This window comes from Neopsephotus bourkii, unplaced genomic scaffold (assembly GCF_033783945.1).
Source record: "Neopsephotus bourkii isolate Nb327-2 ecotype Australia unplaced genomic scaffold, CSIRO-AGI_Nbou_v1 NB_549, whole genome shotgun sequence".
Taxonomy (NCBI): Eukaryota; Metazoa; Chordata; class Aves; order Psittaciformes; family Psittacidae; genus Neopsephotus; species Neopsephotus bourkii.
The window spans coordinates 165,844-188,353 of NW_026901050.1; the positions used below are offsets into that span (position 1 = coordinate 165,844).

At 40.2% G+C, this 22,510-nt stretch overlaps 1 protein-coding gene across 1 annotated transcript in view; it reads right to left on the reverse strand.

Moving 5' to 3' along the window:
* Nucleotides 1-22,510, reverse strand: part of JAZF1 (JAZF zinc finger 1) — a 188,790-nt gene that overhangs the window by 77,807 nt on the left and 88,473 nt on the right. Inside the window, exon 2 of the mRNA XM_061351014.1 lies at nucleotides 12,442-12,514. Coding sequence (XP_061206998.1) covers nucleotides 12,442-12,514 — 73 coding nt within the window. The remainder of the gene's footprint in view (nucleotides 1-12,441; nucleotides 12,515-22,510) is intronic.

Sequence of the window (22,510 nt, forward strand, 5' to 3'; positions counted from 1 at the left end):
ATCTGCCTTCCGAGACTTGAGAGGTGTGGTTAAAGTCTTTGCTAATGAAGACCGAGGCAAAGAAGTCATTAAGAACCTCAGCCTTCTCCAAATCCAGGGTAGCCAGTTCTCCTGATAGCTTCCAGAGGGCGGCTACATTATCCCTAGTCTGTCTTTTATTTGCTACATACCTACAGAATCCTTTCCTGTTATCCTTAACATCCCTAGCCAAGTTTAATTCTAACTGGGCCTCAGCTTTCCTAACCTGGTCCCTAGCCTCCTGGACAACATCCTTGTATTCTTCCCAGGCCTCCTGTCCTTGCTTCCACCTTTTATAAGCCTCTTTTTTTCCTTCAAATTTTCCTTAGCAGCTCCTTATCCATCCAAGGAGGTCTCCTCACCGTCCTGCTGCATTTCCTTCTAGTTGGGATGCAACACCCTTGAGCTTGCAGTAGGTGATCCTTGAATTTCAACCAACAGCCTTGGGCCCCCTGCCCTCTAGGGCTATATCCCATGGAACCTTACTAAGCAGGCTCGTGAAGAGCCCAAAGTCTGCTCTCTTGAAGTCCAGAGCAGTGAGCTTGCGGCACGCTCTTCTCACTGTCCTGAGGATCTCAAATTCAACCATCTCATGATCGCTGCAACCAAGGCTGCCCTGGATCATCACATTTCCAACCAGCCCTTTCCTGTTGCTGAGCATGAGGTCAAGCACGGCACCTCTCCTTGTCAGTTCCTCTATTACTTGCAGAAGGAAGCTGCCTTCCACACAATCGAGGAACCTCCTGGATTGCTTATGCCAGGCCATACCATCGCTCCAACAGATATCAGGGTGTTTGAAGTCTCCCATGAGAACAAGGGCCTGAAAGTGTGAGGCTGTTTCTATCTGTCTGTAGAGTGCTTCATCCACAGATTCCTCTTGGTCAGGTGGTGTGTAACAGATCCCCACAATAACGTCCCCCATAGCTGTTATCCCTTTAACCCCGACCCACAAACTCTCTGTTGACTGCTCAAACTCTCTGCTGACTGCTCAATAATGAGCAGTCATAGGAATGGTCTTGCTATCCACACTACAAAAGCAGTCATACGAATGGTCTTGATATCCACAGTACAAAAGCCAGTAATAAACAAACTATCCTACGTCAAGAGTTCTTGTGAAAAGTTACTGATTTAAGGCACATGGTCAATCTCCAACACGGATGGTGGCAAACGTGAAATGTTACTTACATGCCACTGTGCAAGGACCCACCTTTTCTGCATCTCCATCTAGTGTGCCTCTCCATCAGCCTGTAAGGAGGCACCAGGATTATACACCTTCCTCAAGGCCATAAACTGCTAGAATTGCTCAGCAAGGAACTGAGGGGGATATAAGAGACAGTGGCAGAAGCCTGAAAGAGGCTGGGGGCAGCAGGAAGAGCAGAGAATCCGCCAGCTACAAAGTATCAGTGATCCATGAGCTTCATTGTTACAAACAAAATATGCTGTAGGCCTTATTATGATGGTTTCATTAGTAGTAGTTTCGTTATTATGGTTAACACACCTGACACATTCAGAAAGGCTAGGAAGAGATTACATGGAGGAAACGCTGGACAAACAACAAAACGCACATCCCCCCAGATTCAATAATCCCAGTCTAACAGCATTAAAAGAAAGTCAGAGGGAAATTACTAAAATCTTCACTATTCACAGTAGTATACCACAGCAGCAGATACCAAAGAAATAATGGTATATTGAAAAAGAAAGGTCTCACTATTACAGAGAGACATTTTAACATGGGTTGTCACGCAAACTTTGGATGATGTCACCTTAGGCTAGTGTCACAAAAATGCATCTCCATGTTGGTACAGATGGTAATGCCAAAGCTGTAGAACATGTACCACAATCCACAACTCCTTCCTTCTCTGTTACAGTGTCTTTCACATACATTACAACATCTACTCTAAGTAGAAATGACTAGATAGTAAACAGCCACGCAAGGCAAACACACAGCAATTCTTCTGTAAATCAAGGCCATATCAGCAGAGTCAACCCCTGTGGACCATCTACACCTGTAGATGGAATTATTGTTTTAATTATTTGCATCTCTACCTCTATCCTCATACACCACCTGGGGAAAAAGATGTGCCTGATTTAAGAAAAAACAGTAACAACAAAGAAAGAAAACCTTTCTCAGTTCTCTCGGAAATTAGAACAAGAAATCTAGTGTCTGTAAATGTATTGCTTTAGGGAAAGCAAGACTCAGAAAGTATTAAATCTGCCTGACTAATAGTACTATAACCAAGCCAAATTAATTGAGTAAAAGCTCCCTTCCTTTGTTGATTGCACCAAGCCAGCTTTTGGACTGGTTCAGGCCACCTTAATCCAATACAGGTCACTTGAACAGTGTGTATTGCCAACATACACCACAAATACTGTTATAATGCATTGGATTCGATTTTAGTGTCAGACTTTCAGAAGTCAAAAGTATGTCACTGTCCACCTGCATTCACAAACATGTTCAACAGCTGTTTATCAGAAGTAGCCCATGCATGTGCACCAGTTTCAGGGTTTTATTTCTACTTCAGTGTGCAGATTCTCACTTTTACAGCCTTGTAAATTGTCTTCAGTTTCTGAGGGGTGGACAAGAAGTTTCAGAAAAAAACAAATACAGGATCAGAGAGCAAGCTATCCTCTGTTTTTACACGTGTAACAACAACAGCAACGAAAAGAAGGTAGCTCCATGGTTTTGCACACTCTACACTGTTGAAAAAGTATTTTCTGATTCTGTGATGCCACGCTATCTTAGCAAAAATAACTAGTTAAAAAAAAAAAAAAATCACAGCTGATGTACCAGGGCTTCCTCCTCTCAGCACTAATAGCACTTGGCAAGTTTATGAGAACAGCTCCAAAGGAAAATCAAAAGCCAAATAAAATTTAGTTTCAGAGGAACCTCTTCTTTGTATTTGTTTTGATCATATTATAGTTTCCTTTACTATAGGACACCTGCTCAAAATCAGTGCAAACTTCACTAATTCCTCATCATAATACATACCCTTACTGCTCTCTTTTAATCTGATGCTTCATATCCACCAGTTGCTTTCGGGTGACTTCAGTTTTAACCTTCATTTTGTTCTGCATTTCCATGGCATGAAGCCTAGTTGGGATTCCAGTGTACAGCACAGGTTCCTTTCAACTCTGTATTGAAAGTGCTTGGTGACTTATAAACTATGTTATTCCAGCCACAGATCTGGGAGAACCACCTTCCAAGAGTCTTTTGCTAATGGACTGCAAAACTCCCTTGTTGGCCTATTGAACACATCCCTGGCCTCATTAGGAACATAAGCAAAGAAGCCAACTACGTAAAGCTCTCCACCTGGTCTCCATTTCTTGGAACACTGGAGTACTGCAGAGGAAGTGGTAGGGTAATGAATACATCTTTGCAGGATATACAAAATTTTCTGGCTTAAAATCAAACTGAGAGGTCAAGCCGATCACAAAAGTATTTAATGAAAATTAAGGCTAACACTTTGGAGTAGACTTTATGCAGTGGAAGATGACATCAGTATTCTTTCCTCACAAGCCAAGTTCTCCAGCACTAAGAATATTCTCTCCTCTGCACTTAATCTCTAGACTAGGCTACAGGCTGTCCTAAAGCATGCCTTGGACAACTTGGTATGCTACCTCAAAACTGCTGAATGTCTACAAGATGATACAAAGATGTATTTTGTGCTGCAACTCTGTTTTGTTGTGTGGTCTTTATGTATATAGTTTCCATCCCTCATTGAATACTAGCAAGACTTTGCAATTGATGTCCGAAAACCCTTACCTGGTGATGTTATATGCAAAAAATAAGAATGAAGGAGAAGGGATTGATGCATCAAAAGTATCCACAGACACTTCAGGAATTATCCAGAACGCAGTTTATTAGTTACAAATTAGTGGGATATTCATTACTGGAAGGAATCTAAGAATATGCATGTACTAACATATCTAAAAAGCTACTACAGGAAAGAAAAAAAAGACGTAATGCAACACTTTGCATTTCTAACTACAAAATTTATTTCAAAATCTCATTTTTAGTCTTACTGTAAATTAATGCTTTTTTGGAACAAACCTGAATGGGCACCGTTACCGTGAGATATTATTCTTTCCAAAGAAATCAGTAAAATTATAAAAAAGCAGCACAACTACTTTTGTACAAAAGATCAGTGATAAGCAAACTTTAGATTAAAAAATAAGTAAAATCAGGCCACAGTCAATGAATATCACCAGCAGCTGGCCTGGATCCCCTCGGGATGGTAAGTTTGCCAACCTGTAAGTTATCACATGTAGCTCAGATGGTCACGACAAGCTTTTAGCAAAGCCGATCCACAAGGATTTTTCGTAAAATGTTATCTACTCTGCCTGTAATTTTCTCTTCTGCATGTAATGTTTTGCTGCTGGTGTTGCTGGTGATTTAAAGATAGAAACCCCAAATATCAGGATAGGCAGTGAACTAGCTGTATACAGCAGCTATTTCTGTCACTCGTGAAGACAGGAAGGACAGCCACTGTTTTGAGCCATTTTATCTCAGACTGTACTTGAAAGAGAACTAATGCACAGATGTAAAATCAAAGCATAAGAGTTTCCACAGTTCTTATTTCTGCAGAGGATCTGAAACCACACAAGAGTGCGTTTCTCAAATAGCTTTGTGAGTATGTTAGATTAACTGTCACATAAAGAATGAATATATTAGCAAAGTCTAGTAAGGGTCTCATTGTGCTATGATACACAGAAATAGATACTAAGAACACTGGTACCCCACATAGCTGACAGTGAAATACCTGAATCCCTTTTTTTGGTACAGTAAACATAAATCCTTCTGCAAGCACTGCTACTGCTTATGATCAGGTTCAACCACCACAGAAAAAAAATGTCCTCCTTTTCAAAGCAAGGGACACTGGAGAATTTCTTTTCTCCTTTCCCAAAATAAAATTACCTGTGCAAGAGGCCAATGCAGAAAGCTGGGAATTGAAATATCAAGGCAAAAAAAACTGATAGAAAGATGATTTTTTCATGGATTTCAGTATGACACATTGACAAAAGATGAAAAAATACAGGTAAAGACAAGAACTTGAAAGTCTTCAGAATTTACACTAAGGGCTCTAGTGTTTGCTAACTAAACTGTACACACACAGGCATATATATGCACGCTTGCAAGGAACAATGCTGACATGGTAATGCTTCTTTCACTTGATATTCACAAGACAGAATTCTTTCTGCCCCTGAGTTTTCCATATGAGCAGTGCCAGAAAAGAGCTAGTTGCCTCTCACTTAAAAAAAAACCCAACCAACCCCACAACTAAAACACATTCTTTCAGTGTCCTACATGTTTTAATTCATCGTGTAATTTTTATTTCAGAGCATGGCATTAGGGCTTTTCCTTAAAATGCCTATCTGCTTTTTGATCTTTACTGTTGACATGAAATAAAAGAGCTGTACATTATATAAATCTATAAATCTAAGTTTTGCTTAGCTTGAAGCTGATAAAAAGAGAAAAGAGAAAACAAAGCCAACTGCATAAATCCTTCTGAACCAAAAGGCATTCCCTTTTCCCTAACTTCCATTTCTGCACATCTTGTTTGCATTATCATCTGAAGTTTGTCTTGTTCCCTCTCTAAAACAAGTCAAACAGCAGAGCATAAAGATATGGCTACATGAATAAAAACACATGATCTACTTGGTCACTGCAAACCTAAAAATAAGCTCAGACAGAAAAACATTATCTGGCAATTGACATGTTTCTTTGATCCCTTCGTTTCTGTGTTCTGTCACATGCATTCAATCCAGCAGCTACTGGAAGCGCTGGCATGCACCTTCAATGTGATGAGAATCAACAGTCTGACAGAAGTGCTGCACTTTTACAGAGCCACGATATTAAATTCAAATAAGCCAGTTACAGAAAGGAAAAGTTAAATTTTAAGACAAAGGGCAAGACCTGTGGTACTAGGCAGTATAAAATGTGGCAAGTCTGAACAGGTGGCACAGCAATAGCTTATCAGGATTCACTGGCTTGGATCTTCCTGCACAGAAAAACTGTATCTCCAGTAGGATTCCTAAAACGGAAACATCTTTCTTGTCTCATCCTTTTGCTTTATGACATGAGAATTAAGACGGTTTGTGCTACAGTGAAAAAAAGTTACGATGACTTTTAGTTGTGGGGTTTTTGTTATTTTTTTTTTTTTCAATTCTGCTTTTCCATGCAGGAAGTCAAATTAACTATTTTGAGAGTAAACATCTGTTTTTAAGGGGATATTTTTATGTGTAATTTATATAGCTTGTAATGTAAAGTACCACTATAATACACTTTCAAAGCTGAAATCTCAGGCCTGAATTAGAAAGTCTTCAAGCCTGATCTTATGCTTACCAGGTGAATGATGCAGGGAATATTTATTTTATAGGAAGATGGTCAATGTTTCAGAGTTGTTGCATTTTGCTTATGCCTTCTAGAAAAGCAGCCATTAGGAAAGCAAGACAGGAGAAATAAAATTACTTCCCTTCAGCCCTTTGACTTTAAATTTTATTTCAAACTGTGCCCCAACAGCCATTCCAATGACCATACACAGATATCAAGAGGTGAAGACGAGAATCATCAAGAGGAGAAATGATGTCCTGCCCCACGTCAGTTAATAGTTTTATGATTAAAATGCTCCTAAGGGATAAGAGGAAACTGAATTTTGGTCTTCCATGCATTATTCAAACAACTTAATGCTCACACTCTTACAAAAAAGCAAGCAACAGGATACGCACTGCTGCTGAGAAAATGGTCTATAGAGACTTTGGGTGGCACATACACTTATTGGGTATAACCTCTGAGAGGCTGCAGTCTCACTAGCTTCTTCTTCAACTGCTGCTTGATAGCTTACCCCAGGAAAATCTATCACAGCAGAACCACAGGAAAAGGCTGCAGATGGTGTTAGGTAGCTTTAACATAAATCACTATACGTACTGAAAGCATGTTTAACTTAAAACTGAGCGAGTACACAAAGTCAGCTGTTAGAGGTAACCCACTAAACACACAGCTGAAGATAACCCTAGTGATAAAGAAATATATGAATGGAAGTGGCCAATGGCAAGAATGAACCTTGTATAGAAAGAGTAAGAAGCACTTTAAATTTCTATCCACCACTGATCATGGTACCTTAAACAACAAGTTAAGGCCAAAGAAATAAAGGACCAGTATCTTGTGGCTTGGATGCTCTACTAAGAAACCACATGGATGTAGTCAAAGGTCATTGCCTCCAAACCAAAACATTCTTCTTGTTATTGCGCCAGTAACATAGTGCAAACTAGATCTATCACTACCTAAAGACTTACCACTTTTTAAAATAACTTTCAAATGATTGGCTATTAAATGGTATCGGCTGTTAATTTTACTCCCGGAAAAAATAGATACTAGTGGTAGAACCAGAATTAGTGAGCTGGACAAGACACAGGGAGTTTACAGTGGTTAGAAATTTACATGCAATTAATTCCTTTCACAAATGCATAGATGCTCACGGGAATGATTCATTTTACTTGTAGTGGTGTTAAACAGGAAGCACAGTAGGGGAATTTGTTCTTGAGAAGTCAATGACCACTGAAAGAAAAGGGAAATGGGAGGAGAAGCCTGGAGCCTACAGGAATTCATAATGGTAACAGTGGGGTAAAATCTTTCTAGTTAAAATCTGAAGGGAGGTGCAAAAATGTTAGGACTGGCTCAGAGATGTGCAAGGACAATCTTGGGCCATTCATCCAAGAATGCCGTCCAGTTCTGATCACAGGCTTCATTTGTACTCCCAGCTGTGCACAAGAGTAAACTTTATAGACAGCCAGCAGCCTCATTCAAAACTTTTCCTGTATGATCTCAATTATCAGTAAAAAAAACACTATTAAAGAACCTAGAATTCATGTAATTAAAAGAATTATGGTAACTTCTAAAGATTTAAAGATTACAGTAGCTTTTGTTTTCAACAGTTCCCTATTGTAGCTATTATGTGATGTGCAGTAGAAACACTACATAATGAAAGTAGATTCATTTCAGTTGTAGGTGCATTCCAGTTTCCTTTTTTTCTCCACTGTGATGAAGCTCTTTTAATCAAAGTGATTTCTGTATCTAAGCAAAATTAATTATGCAGAATGTATTAAATGCACATTTAATTTTTTCATGACATATGCTTTGAATAATACAAGTTACTATGGACTTCCCACTTTCAATTTTCTAGGTGAAAGAATTTACTCCAATATATTATGCTTTCTTCGTATTTCTGGTACTTACCAGCTAGAAGTTGCAATACATGCTTTAAATATTAATTGTAAAAGATTTTTAAATCATGAAGTTTTGGAATCAAGGATTTTTATTTTTTTAGTGTTATCTTTATAGCTGAAGGAAGTATTTGTATGCCTCTGTTGTCTTCTCACTTGTGGTACTAATGCTGGGATTGTTCGTTTGAACCAACCCGTTCCCACAACAGCTGCTTTCATCACCAGCATGTAACAAGCAATATCCACATATTCACATATGCAAATACTGAGGATTCTCTTTCCATTAGACTGCAGAAGCCTGAAAGCCTTGACAGCATGCTAAAATGCTAGGATAATACAGCAAACTCAAGAATTATCACCTCCAAAGTCCCAGACCAACAAGACTCAGAGGCACAGACAGCACTATGTAGGTTCTGATAAATAGCAAGCAAAATTCATAGTCATTTTAATTAACTTAAAGCTATAAATACAGTATCTAAGAAGAGGCATAAGCGATATTAATTATTGCTTCTAATGACTGCATTTCAATGCAATAGAAAATATAAAGGTTTGATCCAAACAGAAAGGAAATACCTCTAGAAAGTACTGGAGGATGTTGGCCCAAGTGCTCATTTGCAACTATTCCTGGCAGATTACAGCCAGTATCCCACTCATGTAGTAGAATCATAGAACAGTTATGGTTGGAAAGGACCTTAAGATCATCTAGTTCCAACCCCCCTGACACGGGCAGGGACACCTCCCACTAAACCATGTCACACAAGGCTCTGTCCAGCCTGGCCTTGAACCCCGCCAGGGATGGAGCATTCACAACTTCCTTCGGCAACCCAGTGCCTCACCACCCTTACAGTAAAGAATTTCTTCCTTATATTCAATCTAAACTTCCCCTCTTTAAGTTTTAACCCATTACACCTTGTTCTGTCACTACAGTCCCTAATGAAGACTCTCCAGCATCCTTGTAGGCCACCTTCAGATACTGGAAGGCTGCTATGAGTTCTCCACGCAGCCTTCTCTTCTCCAGGCTGAACAGCTCCAACTTTCTCAGCCTAGTAGCACCATCAAACTTCCTGCAGACAAACTGCTTCTGTATTTATAGAATGGAAACAGATGAATTGCATCTGCTTTGGCAGTAGTGTGTCTTACTGACTCCCAATTTTGACTTCCAAGAAAGCAAACCAAAAGTAAGTAGGGAACAATCATTAATATTGGGGACTACATTAAGGCTATGCTAAACTTTGTCTGAGAAAAGGATTTGCAGCAACACAGTCAGTGCCTGGTGCAAGTGTTTGATGTAGCGATAATAAACCACTGTGACCTATAAATTATGTTTGATTCTTCAGTTTTAAAATTAATGTTATCTGTCTACATGAGGATCACACATTATGGAAGCTGCATCTGTGTGTAGTTACTGAAAGCTGTAATGGCTGTAGATCTCCAGCAGAGAAAGAGACGGAGCCTTATAGATTCAGCCACTGACAATCTGAAGGATGTTTCAGAACTTAGAAGCACATACAATACTGCTGTATTAATATGCCTCAGAAAATAACCAGGGGTGGAAGGGAAATGGAAACAACATTATGCTTCAGATTGGAAACAAAGACTTCTGTACCCTTCTGTCTCTACTATCTGCTTTATGGATACTTTATCCTCCCAGCTATCAAACCAGAGAACCCAGATTTACGTTTGTTTTGTACCATAATGGCCACCATACAACTGGGCAATAGGCAGAGTATAAAGCACACCCACTTAATCTTTCTACCACAACATATATTAAACGTACGTCTTACCATGCAATTTTGACAATCCCTGAGAATCAGAAGTCCATATTTTCCCAGGCTTCATGAGAGCATACGGCCCACACAGAACATATTGAATACACAAATCTACAGAGGAAGATTGTTTTAAGGCCTGGAACTCACAGCAGGAACTGAGTTAAGTTCAGTTCCACTTGGAAGCCATAAAAGCATGGGTTTAAAAAAAGGGCAGCAGTATCTGGTGTTTGATATCTAACAGTACACAACATGTTTATGACATGTATTAGGCTACAAAATCTGAGTTCATAGCCTGGGACAACAAAGCAGAACTCGGCTCTGGCATATGTAGAAGGAAATAGGAAGGCATGTCTTGTAGTGTAATGGATATTGCTGCTCCCTCAAGAGCTGAAGCTGCATAGAGCAGGTGGCTCAATGAAAGACATCAGCGCTTTGGAATAAATTAAAATACAATTAAAAGAGCAATTAAATAGCAGCTGGTTTAAATAAGAGTCAATTCAGATTGTATTCTGCTGTAAGAACAACTCAATTCAGTTGTGCAGAATTATTTCTCAGAATTGAAAGGGTAAGAATGTTTGGACAAAATACATAGTGAGTAACTAAAACTGTGTCAGTCACACAAAACTTGATTAAAAAGGATACCAAAATTGCGAAATCCAGCAGAGGTATCACTTTCAAGCTCCTTGAGAATAGGCTCATTCCAAACTGGACAATCAAGTCCCATGGTATTTTCTGAGGTCTTAAACCACTTTTCCCTAATTCTTAAAAAATACTTGCCTCTTCTTCACATTAAGTAAAATAACCACAGGAGCAACAAGAGAAAACGCCCAAGTATATAATGGAAAGAGGGAAACACACCAACACACACAACAATATATCAAGCCTACAGACTGAAATATAAAACCCCAGATATTTTCTACATTGAATGAGATCAACAGAAAAGAAGTGTTAAAAATGATCATGGTTAATTTCAGAATATGCTTTAAAAGGGCAGAACTGTCTCCAGGAAGAGCAGGAGTTACTTGCCAAGTAGGAAACCAATACCAGCTATTCTTAACCATCATAGTCTCATGTAGTGGAGAAAACTGAGTCATTTGACCAAGTGAACACCACTTCTTAGTTTCATACCTCCAAGACCCCTCCTTCCCCCCCCAACACCCTTTCTCTACAGCAAACACTATTCAAAGCCAAACAGTGGATGGATTCTGTGTTTGAAAAACTTTGTTGGGTTGGGAGATTTTTCTGGGGGCTGGGTGGGTTTGTTTTAATTTTTAATATGAAGTAGAATTAGAAAGAAGAGTTTTGCATTATGCATGACCCATGACAGTTTGAATCAACTCAGCCTATCCTGAATTAGATTTTGGGGTTAATCTTCCAGGCTTGCAAATTTGCATCTCATCTTCCAGACAGTAAAGATACAAAAGGACACTGGTGTCCCATGTAAAACAATCATCTCATACAGAATATTTTCCGAGAAGCGCATTTCCAACATGCAACTAACTGGAACTTCCAGCCACAGTACAACTGATCAAACAATCAGTATAATGTAAAAGAAGGGAAAATAATGAGAAATTACACGTCCTGTACAGTGTTCATTTAGGATTGAAAGACAGCTTGGCAAACATACTGAAAAAGTGGCACTGCCACAAGGGAGGCACACATGGCACAAAACCTCGCCATCTTTCCCTCCCATGCAGTGTGCTCCATGGCTCACTCTCCTCCCAGAGGAAAAGTAAGCTAAGCTACCTTCACTGAATTCCGCAATGTGCTTAGGTGAGAGGGAAAATAAAGAGCACCTCTCAGGCTACTCTTTACCATACATAGCCCGAGACACAAGCAGCCCTCCCATTCCTCTATGCTGGAGTACTCCGGAGATTTGAGTTCTGCCATCAGTCAGTAACTGAAAAGCCAAAGTTCTGTTATTTATTTAAGTGCTTTAAAAATTGACTTTGTTTCTTAAGATTTACCAGATTTAGGTTATGTAGACCTGGTAAGCAAGATTTTTAAAGTTATACACCACGGTTGAAAAACATCAGAGGTACTGTAAAGAATTCTTATGTATGGAACTATTATCAGTTAAATTCCACTTTTCATTGAAAAAAAAAAGAATTCTTCTCAACTCATGTTGAATAAAAGAAAGTAGAAAAATAAGCAATTCCGTTTTGACCACAATTTAGCTTGAACATAAAGGCTAAACCTCATCCCCCAACTATTTGAGTAGTGCAGCTGAAGAGCTGCTCGTGCCCCCTGTAAAACCGATTAAAAATGTAGTTAAATTTTAATTCAACTATCTTTCCAAAACAGGTGTTATCACAGTGTCATATAACATGAAACAAAACAGAGTGCATACATCAGCATGCCATTTTGGCATATGCATAGAGACACATACTGCGCAAACCAAGATTAGTTATACTCAAAAAATAACCGCACTTACCTGTTAATGTAACTTAGAGCAACATAGGTTGGCTGCTGAAGTTCTTGTTTCTCTAATACACGTGGGTCTGTATCTGGAATAAAAAAAATACAAGCAGAGAATTGAGTTTTCTATGTTGACTTTGAAAGTATGAAACTGTATACTGCAAAACAAGATAACAAAGTAGCTCAACCCAGTTTATCCGTACAGCGTACGTTTAGCACAGCACAATTGTTTCCTCATTCATTTGTAAACAGTACTGCATTACTTTGTACAAGAATTTGAAACATCAACAGTGATGTAATTTCCAGCTGTCACGCAAGCTTTCACAATCTCCCTCACAATTATCAGTTTTCACTGCTTTCCATGATTTACAGTGTTAACAGGATCAAGTTTTCTTCTTTTTTAATGTAGCTATTTCTAAATATGGTTGACATATTTTGAAATGTTTCAAGAGCGATCAAATCTCGTCCGCTGGGACTTGATACTTCTGCATGTCTGAGTTTTGCTTTCTCCCTTCTCTACAGCTTATTTTCTGAAGCTCGCAATCAGAAAAGTCATACAAGAATGTACTTGGAAGCAAACTGCTTGCCAAGCAGAGCATTGCCCACCAAAAGCCCTGAAGCAAACACAATCCAATTCCCTGGAGTGCCAACTTTCTCACTCAAATGAAAGAATATGTTCTCAATCACTGCTGGCATTGTCCTTTTCAGTTAAGTTTTGCTTTTATCTAAAAAGTAGTTGTCTTGATTTAAATTTCTGAAACCAAAACTAAAGGAATATGCCCACAGTTTGCATAGTTTTCTTATAGAAAAGAATAGGATTATATAAGTAAGAAGTTCTTTACTGTAAGGGTGGTAAGGCACTGGAATGGGTTGCCCAGGGAAGCTGTGAATGCTCCATCCCTGGTGGTGCTCAAGGCCAGGTTGGACAGAGCCTTGGGTGAAATGGTTTAGTGGGAGGTGTCCCTGCCCATGCCAGGAGGGTTGGAACTTGATGATCTTAAGGTCCTTCCCAACCCTAACTATTCTATGATTCTATATATGAGGTTTCAAATACAGCCTTGCCCTACATTGTAGAAACGCACCTTTAGGAGCTGAGCATAAACAATCTTCAAAAGTTCCCAATGGAAAACGTGCATCATGCCTGTGCAGATTACTTACACTGTCATTAACAACATTCTATGCATTACTTTAAAAGCAATTTTGGGTGCAACTTCTGCATTTTAACTACAAAGAACAGAAACTGCTGTTACTAAATTGCTCCCCACAGTACTGTTGCTATGCATCTTTTATTTCTGAGAAGCATCTACTTTGTGTTGGGGGGGTAGGAACCCAAAGCAAAATCCATATTTTGGATTGTTCTTGCTTCATCCTACAACTTCAAGCATTGTTAAAAGCTCATTATCTAGACACATTTGTCTGACCTGATCAGTTGCTTCCGGTGCTTTTTGTGGGTTTTGTTTTGTTTTCAAACCATGGAACAGTTATTTTGAAATCTCTCTCTGCTGCCCTGCCTTAAAGAAGATTTTTAACTGAAATGCATGGGGACTGTACTCAAGGTAGGTGCATTTGTCACGCCACTGTCCACAGCAGATTATATCCTTATTCAGTGAGCAGGGAATCCCCTGTCCCACCCCCCAAAGCTCAGACCGATCCTATTGATCTTTCTTCCTACATCTGCTCCTGCAAAATTTAGGATTTTGCTAACAGGCCTTTATCAGTACATCACTAAAGAGATAAGCACCTTTAAGGAAGTTCAGAGAAGAGGGATAAAAGCAGAAGTGCCAATTCAACCAGCAATCCCAAACCTGTTATCCTTAAAAGGAGCAGACCTTGCTGGTGCCTGGGGAAAATCAGCAGTAATCACCAGCACACCATGCTCAGTATTAAGCTAACCAAAGACAGCAAAGCATTATCTATCTTCTGTGTTATCTTTGTAATTCACTTCTCTGAGGAAGTTAGGTTCAGGAAACAGACAAAGATCTTTTGCTTGCCTCTGTTTCTAGAAAACCCACAGTCATTTAGCCACCAAGCATACAACTGCTGTCATGGTGAGCTCCACTAGATTTACACCTCGGTGGTTCATGGCCTGCTGTGAAACTGTCTCAATCCTGAATGTCTGCAAAGCATTAATCCCAGCCAGGACTATCTCAGAACTGCCTCAACTCAAGCCAAGGCTTAGTGGTTAAATCACTGCACTTTTGCTAATCCTGTTCTTAAATGGGATTAACTTCCATCTATAAACAACGGCCAAAGGAGACAAAATTTGGGCTGTTCTACATCAGTGCTGCACGTAACTGTGGGAGAGGGCAAGGGAAAGTTCTAACGAAGAGTTCACCCGCCTTCTGCTGCTTGCCACTGGCTCACCATAATGCCAGCTGCAGATGAAAACACAAAGACAAAAACCCCAAAGCCCCATAACTTCTGGTATCAAAGAAGCATGGTATCAAAGCACAGAGCAATTCGCTTGCTGCCACCTGCAGAGTCCCACCTCTCAGTCACGTGCTGCCTGCCACACAAGGAACACACTGCACACAGTCAACTTTGTGTTTCTATCCCTTCCAAATCTATGTATCAGAGTTCACATGTATTTCCAGTCAATAGTGTTGTGTATCCCAATTCCACCAAAAAATTATCTAGGAGGTGGTCAAGAACATCTCTGAGAGCTAAATTCATAGCACTCAAAATGCTTCATACATATTTATTCCTCTTGAAACCAGCTGTTGGGTTACCGGTCATGAGAACGTCACATTCAGTTCTGCACTGTAGCAGAACTATACCTAACCCTATGGATACTGTTTCTCTTACTCAGCTATAGTAACAGAAGACAAAAAGGAAGTACAGAAACTTGACTAGGGCCACCACATAGTTCTCAGGGAAGGCCAGGAAAGAGAAGTGACCAGGCCAGCTGTGCCACGGGTGCCAGCAGCCCTTCCCCAGGTGGAGGGGCATGATGACAGCACCAGCAGTCCCATTACACCCACCTAAAACCTTCACAGCCCTGCTATCCAGGGCACATGTATACTTGGCTCACCAGTGCTATGTTTTTTCTCACCCTCTTAAAATACCACCGGTCTGTTCCTTCCCCCCTCCAGTCGCTCTTCCTCATCCTCTGCCTCACCTCAATGCATTTTCTCTCTCCTGCCCCTTCCTAACCCCAATTCTCACTACTCATCCTGCCCATTCCTCTTCCCTCGAAATGTCCCGACATATGAACAAGTTAAAAATCACAGAGAGATGTCTATAACCACTTGTTCGCTCTTGTACCACATGACTGAACATACAAACAATTCTTCCCCTATACTCTGTCCCCTGCAGCCTCTGACAGCATCCCCACCCCCTTAGGGTACTTTACTTCCAATTTAGGCAGTCTCTACTTACTTTCTTAATGTTAGTTAGCACACATTGAAGTGCAGGGCTAATATACATTATTGTTAGTAACTACAGGAAGACCACAACCATCCCAGGCTTGCTTTAAAGGAAAAAATAAATAAATAAAATTACAGTAAGAAGCATTTTTTTCAGCATCTCTGTTTTCAGACAGCTGACACAGCTACAATGAGATTAAACAGCAGTATTCCCTGATGCCGAACTTTCAAGCCTGGACTATCAGTGCTCTGCTTCTCTCACACCTAAACACATTCATACAGTCTCTAGCACAGTTGTCTAACACCATGCATGCTGCCCAAAGCTACAGTCTCCAAACACGTTACCCCACTGACCAATATGTTATGGATCAATCAACACTCCCAACTGTCTGACTTTTGGATGAGGAGCAGAGGAGACAAAAATCTGTTGTTCAGTTTCACAAAATGGCCCTGTGTAATGTTAAATGTTTAGTCAATATTTCCTCAAGCACCCGTAGGTTGGTCAAAGTCAGCCAGAAGTAGCCTAAATAGTTTCCAAACAGACACCTATAATTGATTAAACACTCACAGATGACAAGTCTTTTTCCTGAAAAGCATTTAGGTACAGCCTAGGACTAATAATGAGCTCCCCTTCTTGTAAAAGAAACATCCAGACAGCACACGCAAGCAAACTACAGATTTTGAAGGGACTGGTTGATTAGCATTAACTAGTTACCCTCACTTCTTGAATTAACACAGGCTACCAAAGACTTGCTAGTTCATTAGTTCATTAGTTTTGCTGTAACACTTTAAATCTGTTAGAAGAAATTGCCATCCACTAAACATTAGCTGCCTTCAGTACTTGTCTCTTCTTGTAAGCATTATGTCCCACAGTGAGAAGAGAAGCACTATGTACTTTCTGCAATGACATAGGGGTTTTTTTTGGTTTTTTTTGGGTTTTTTTTTAACTGTGTCCTCTTATTTTACTGTGATGTTAGATTTTGAAAACAATGGTGTGCTGGTTTCAGCACCACAACAGCTGTTTCTTTTTCTTTAATGGAATATTATTAAAATAAATTTTATTTCATCCAAACTACCTCAGGGTTTTGTTCTTTACTATTAAAAAGACTGAAGTGTGGGTGCTAACAACCACGAGAGTTACTCAACTAATCATCTATAGGATTAGACACCTCCAATTTTTCAGATCCACAACCTGTCTCATACCAGGCAACCAGACAAGTAGTACAAATGTGTCATTAAGGGTAAGACCATCAACTGCACTGTGCCATCTCTGAACTACTCAGATGAAGCCAGGAATTTTCTGTGGAGCATGTCCTGACAAAATGAATCACGGACTACTGAACCAAGCTACGACCGCTGTACCAACTCACTCCGCGCAGAGATAACTTGCAGCTTTAAAATGCTGCAAAATCCTAAGAGCAAATAATAAAAAAGGCATGCACATCCCTCAGCCTTCAGCAATTATATGACTTGATTCAACATGAGTATTTCAGCACAAAATGACATGCTACATCTTCATTATTACATAATGGAGCAGTCAGTTTTGCCCTACAAGACACAAGGAAGTTATTATAAGCAGCTTCACATGAGAACTTCACTTTCATAAAGTCTCTGCATTTAAATCGCTGTGAAAAATCACTGTTGACCTTATAAAGGGCACACAGAAAAGTGCTAACAAGTTTCAGGGGCATTATTTCACAATTGCAAGCTTTCTTCTTACAGGGACTAGGAAAGGTCACTACCACTAGCAAAGTGGTAAAGACAACCTCAGAGGAAAAGAAATAATGACTTAAGAGGTAAAATTTAAACTCCTCTTCAATGTCATGAATATGAAGTGGCCAGTGCTCCTTTTACCCCTCTGTGCCAACATGTATCAGGCAGAAGTTGAGGTCAAGATTGACAAGAGTTCAGATACCTGAAGAAGGACATACGAATCCCTGTTCACATACAAATGAAAACTGGATTGTCAAGATTTTTTGGTGGCTGTAACACTCCAACAGATTTCATGATGTTGTAGATATAATCATTCAGGCGGTGGGAGCTGGAGGTAGGTGTCCATATCATAAAAAGACTTAGGTTTGAAAAACATGTCTTCTATCAGACATGACATTACTTAAATTTGCAACAAAACCAAAACCACAAAATTCCCCTTGCCAACCCAAGGGTGTTGTGTTTCTGTTTAATCTCAAAAACAGTAACAAAATTCCTTAAATGTTACAAAAATAATGGCCCTGCAAAGGATTTTAAAGGCACTAAACCTCATATTTACAAGGACCAAGCACTTCAGTGTGATCTATCTCCCAAGTCACTTGGAGACATTCACAATAATCTTGTCTTTTTGTGCAACATCTCACTGAGGTGAACTGCCAACACAGGGGTTCCGCCCCCGACCGACAACTGGCTTCGTCAGAAGATCCATACACATGTTCCGCTTGCCCACCCCCAGGTGCACAGAGTGCCTGTCTTGTATTTCACTTGGCCTTGAAACTGGCTGATCGAAGTCAGCACAGCTAGTTAATTAAAACCTACATTTCCTTGAAACCAGCCTGCTTCACTAATGATGCCAAGGCAAACATTTCTGTTGGCTTCCTCAAAACTCCACAATTGTTCTTACATGGATGTAGCTTAAAAAGCCAGAAACAGATAAATTAAATGTTACTGGAAACTGTTTCCCTTCCAAAGTCTCCAGTACAAGGAAGCCATTATGAATTTCAGTTTCAGTTCCAAAAGCAGTGTTATTCACATCTTCTTAACGAATTCAAAGAATAAGATTTTACACTTATTAACAGAGTCCCCTAGTTTTGTCTGTAATAGAATTCTTTTCCCCTTATCTCCAAAGAGAAGATGCTCTACACTTCAAATAGATCATCAGAGAATAAATACCATGATTCTGCAAGAGTTTTAACTCCCCCCAACTTCAAGATCGTCTTTTATGCTTATACACAAGTTTAAGTTCTTTCCAAGATCAAGGTATTATTGCCACAGAGATAGATTTAGCAAAATGTGTGAAACAGATCAGATATTTAACTGTTCCACATTTCCAGATTAAGCGCTTATTAAATAGAAGACTAAGGAAGCTCCATGCAGGCAAGTACAACAAGAAAACATTGTATTTCTTTCAACTCTCACAGTTTCGATGAACACTAGAGAATTTGGGATATTTTTTTGTTAGTACAAATTTTTCCATGTTTGGTCTATCCCAGAGTTGCAAAAATTAATCAGCTGCAAACAGTTTATTTCCCTGTCAAATTGCTCATAAGTACATGAAACCATGAAAAAAACCTAAAACCTGAAAGACACAGACCACATAAATATGACAAGGTGGTCAGGAAACTGAAGCTTTTTTGGCCTACTGAGAGACAGCTCTATTGGGCCGACAGTGCTCTGCTGGCACTCTGCTGCTGCTCAGACCTGCAACTGACTGACTGCAATTGTCATATTACTGCAGAAGGATAAGGAGTCCAAAGCCAAAGTAAAGCATCACAAGTAACAGTCAACAGTTTAAACTACTATGGCCAAAGAGTTGTGGTCAACAGCTCAATGTCCAGCTGGAGACCAGTGATGAGTGGTGTCCCTCAGGGGTTGGTGTTGGGACCGGTCTTGCTCAACAACTCTGTCGGAGACATGGAAAGTGGGATTGAGAGCGTCTTCAGCAAGTTTGCCGATGACACCAAGCTGTGTGGTTTGGTTGATATGCTGGAGGGAAGGGATGCCAACCAGAGGGACCTTGACACGCTTGTGAGGTGAGCTGTTACCAACCTTATGAAGTTTAACCATGCCAAGTGCAAGGTCCTACACCTGGATCAGAGCAAGCCCAGGCACAGCTACAGGCTGGGCAGAGAAGAGATTCAGAGCAGCCCTGAGGTGAAGGACTTGGGGGTGTTGGTCATTGAGAAAATGAACATGAGCCGGCAGTGTGCACTCACAGCCCAGAAAGCCAACCGCATCCTCGGCTACATCAAGAGGAGCGTGACCAGCAGGTTGAAGGAGGTGATCCTGCCCTTCTACTCTGCTCTCATGAGACCTCACTTGGAGTATTGTGTGCAGTTCTGGTGTCCTCAGCATAAAAAGGACATGGAACTGTTGGAACAAGTCCAGAGAGGGCCACGAGGATGATCAGGGGACTGAAGCACCTCCTGTATGAAGACAGGCTGAGAAAGTTGGGGCTGTTCACAGCCTAAAGAAGAGAAGGCTGCGTGGAGACCTCATAGCAGCCTTCCAGTATCTGAAGGGGGCCTACAGGGATGCTGGTGGGGGACTCTTCATTAGGGACTGTAGTGATAGGTCAAGGGGTAACAGGTTAAAACTTAAACAGGGGAAGTTTAGATTGGATATAAGGGTGACGAGGCACTGGAATGGGTTGCCCAAGGAAGTTGTGAATGCTCCATCCCTGGCAGTGTTCAAGGCCAGGTTGGACAGAGCCTTGTGTGACATGGTTTAGTGTGAGGTGTCCCTGCCCATGGGAGGGGGGTTGGAAACTGATGATCTTAAGGTCCTTTCCAACCCTATGACTGCTCCTAAAGCCTGAAAGAAAAGTTAACATTAACCTTAACAACTGCAAATGACTTATTACACATGTAGGCAAGTGGTTATAACACCCTTATCTAGGTGTTCCTGCTCCGGCAGGGGGATTGGACTAGATGATCTTTTGAGGTCCCTTCCAATCTCTAACATACTGTGATACTGTGTTAGCAAAAAAAAAAAAAAAAAAAAAAGAGAGAAAGAAAAATCAATCAGAAGGTTTATTTCAATAAGGGCTGCCTCAGGAAAAAAAGTGACAGGTATATATTACAGGCGTAGAAAGCAGCATCTGCTGAGTTAACACCCTGGTTTAGCACACACCAGCCTCTTCATATAGGTACTCCTCACAAGGAAGCAAGGCAGTGTTCATAGAAGTTCCTGAAAGCAGCAGGAATTTGTAAAAACTGCCTCTTCATAGGAAACACACCCTGATCACAGGAACACCTTTGCTAAGTATTACAACTGCAGAACCTGTAAGAAACAGTCCGAGGACATCACTGCCAAGAGAGAACATATAAAGAAATATCACAGAAATCTAAAAGCAGCTGGCTGAAAAATCAAAGCACAAAACCCTCCAAGAGCACCACAACCAACAGCACCCATTCACTACTGCAGACCATCACATTTGAAACTCCATTTTGTAACACAAACTCTTTCAGACACAACAACTCAAGAGTTTTGTCGTACCAGAAAATGGTATCTTGCTGGCCAGCAGAGTATTTAAGATAACCTCCACAGAAACAAATATGTGCTTTGGACTTACAGCAGAGTAGAACATTTTGCTACAGAACACTACTACTGAGCAATCATGTTTCATTCTTGCAAGCTGCCACTATTTAATTCAGAGTGTGAACTCTTGAAAGAAATGGCCATCCCTTACCTCCCAGTGCCCAGCCAAAACAAGGTTCTAATTACAACTTCACATGGTTTAAAGCATAATTACTCGAAGGATTTCAGGTTAAAATGGTAGCTCAGCAACACAACTGATCATTTGTGTAGATCATTTGACATTTTCAGTTTTTAACTTAAAACCAAATAGCCAAGTAAATGTAAACACAAGGATCTGAAAATCTTCTCAGAAGTATTTTTCATTAAAAATAAGTATTTGTAATATAACTATATGTAAGAAAAATATTATTTCAGATACAGAGAACAGAGAAGAATGCATGAAGTCCAGTCACGGATACTGGATCTTTAAAATACTCTTATTTCTGCAATTTAGATAATTACTGCACACTAGTAAGTGACCACAGTGCTCCTCAGACGCTGAAAGCAACCTCTGGATCTGTCATGCTGTCTTTAAATAGGCAATTAAAGTGAAAAATGAGGGTGTGTATAACTTTCCAGTGCCACATATATAAATAATACAACAGACAAATAAGAACAGAAGTTCTCAAACCAAACACTTGATCAACTTAGTCATGCCTTCATCTGTTTATTTGAAAATATATTACTTTGCTACACTTGTGGTCCTTATTACAGTCAATTTACTGCCTTAAGAAGAGATTTCCCTTGCCAGAAATGAAAAAAAAAAAACCCTTTCCATTCCTCTGCTCCCAAAATAATCTTTATTAACAAAGGTTGGATGGTAGCAAACTTGCTAGGATACCCACGAGGTAGTGGACAGATCCAAACAACTGGTATGTTCCTTTGTTCCTCAGTGGGACAATCTGGTTGACCAGAACTTGCCTGAGGTTGCCCCAAAGCTTGCTTTTTTGCTTTACACCAATTTACAGTACTGTAAACCATGTGCAGATTTTGTTAAATTCTTTACTTAAATAAAAGGATCATTTACTGTAAGTGTTCTCAATGAGAAGCTGATGGCCATGTGCAGGCTGTGACAAACAACATCAGAGATCCCTTCCTGTGCTTACAAGATGTGAGAGCTCTCTGTGTGCCATCTTGTATTCTCATCACTTTCACAAACCCCCTCACTCTGTCAAACCAGCACAACCAGCACTCTCTCTCAGCAGAGAAATTCAAGCTGTGGCCTTTTCTGGTCTCATTAGAAGCAGTGCAAATTAAGGGGTACAGCCCAGTTCACATGGGTTTCCTCAGACCCCCAGCAGAGCTAAACAACAGGCCATCAGCTACAGCCTGCAGTTGCCTCTGGCAGAAGAGATGGCACCTATCAACCAGTTTTTAAGCCATCTCGCATGTACCCACACCTCCAAAAACCCAACTAAAACTCCAGCAGCA